This window comes from Phalaenopsis equestris, unplaced genomic scaffold (genome assembly GCF_001263595.1).
Source record: "Phalaenopsis equestris unplaced genomic scaffold, ASM126359v1 Scaffold222047, whole genome shotgun sequence".
NCBI classification, from domain to species: Eukaryota; Viridiplantae; Streptophyta; class Magnoliopsida; order Asparagales; family Orchidaceae; genus Phalaenopsis; species Phalaenopsis equestris.
Genome location: NW_018240231.1, coordinates 1 through 1,247, shown reverse-complemented (window position 1 = coordinate 1,247; position 1,247 = coordinate 1). Strand labels below are relative to the sequence as shown.

The 1,247-nt window shown below is 45.4% G+C and overlaps 1 protein-coding gene across 1 annotated transcript; it reads right to left on the bottom strand.

The window, feature by feature from the left end:
* Window positions 1-3: 3 nt before the first annotated feature.
* On the bottom strand, window positions 4-1,039 carry LOC110037605 (uncharacterized protein At5g39570-like; the record flags this gene model as incomplete). Its single annotated transcript, XM_020742295.1, has 2 exons — window positions 106-1,039; window positions 4-15 (listed from the first exon to the last, which is right to left on the bottom strand). Coding segments are annotated over exons 1-2 (597 nt in total), but the record flags the coding sequence as incomplete, so codon positions are not given.
* Window positions 1,040-1,247: the final 208 nt, after the last annotated feature.

The window sequence follows — 1,247 nt, the reverse complement described above, 5'->3', positions numbered from 1 at the left end:
ATAAGTAGAAGACCACTGTAATCAAGGTAAAAAAGCTGTTAAACCTTACTTGAGAAGAAAATAACACGAGACACAAAGAATCATGAATCAGGTTAGCGAGCTCACTCTTTTAGAGTTATCGTGATATTCCAACTGCTCAGTCCTCGCAGGCTGGATCTCCACATTGACAGTATCGCTCCCACGCAGTTTGTAAGCGTAGATTGGAATCCCATAACTATCCACTCCAATTGTCCTCTCACCAAACCCTTGCGAATATCCGAAGATGTACTCGGCAGCCCGCCTCAACGGTCTCCAATATCTCATCTCTTCTGCGTCATAACTACAACCCCCAAAACCATTCATCGCGAAGGGAGAAAACCCAGAATGATTCCACCACCATTCCGCAGAGGTAAAGCCCCGTTCGCCATTACCATAAGAAGAGTCATAAGCGGGATCGGCTCGGTCGTCTTCACGCCCGTCAGATATTGAGATAGCTCTCTCACTGGCATCAGGAGAAGCAGGATACTCCAGCGGCCCGTTCGGTGGGAGAGTTGGATGCGAGGAGGAGTCGGATAACGGGTAGCAGATGGCGGAGAGTGGAGGAAGCGGATCGCCATAAGTGAGAGCAATATCATATCCCCCTTGGTAAGGATGGGGATTGTATTCTTCAAAATCTTCGGTCTCGTTAAAGTCGGAGATCCCGTCGGCCATGTCGGCGCCCTCGCGTGAACTCGGTGGGTGGATGAATGATAGCTTTCTCGAAGGGAAGAATGACTAGGGTTTAAGCCTTTGAATATATTTTGGATCTCACTTGTGACGATGGAGACAGAAATCACCCCGGTGTCAAAAAAAGCAGAAGGGATAAGGCGGATCGATGGTGGAGAATGGAAGGAAGCGGGAATAGTTGGCTGCTGCAGAAGAAGAGATCCATAATGGTGTGTGGTGTTTGAAGTTATGCCGGGAAGAAAAGCAGGGGAAATGGGTCCTGCGGTTGGAGACGAGTGCCTGTCCTTGTCTAAAAAGGGAAGCTCTGATTCTATCATGAAATACAACATATTTATTTGGATATTTTTTTACTTGATAAAAAAAATGATTGTACATATCTAATGTTTGTGGAGAAGCAAGACAACAAAAGCTGCATTAGCCGCTGCCCATCACTTGATAGATATGTAGTACCTGCCCCTCCCGCATGACAAAAAATATTTTGTTTGTACTATCAACTATCAGCCATTTTCTTCGATGAGAATAATAATAATAAAACATTATAT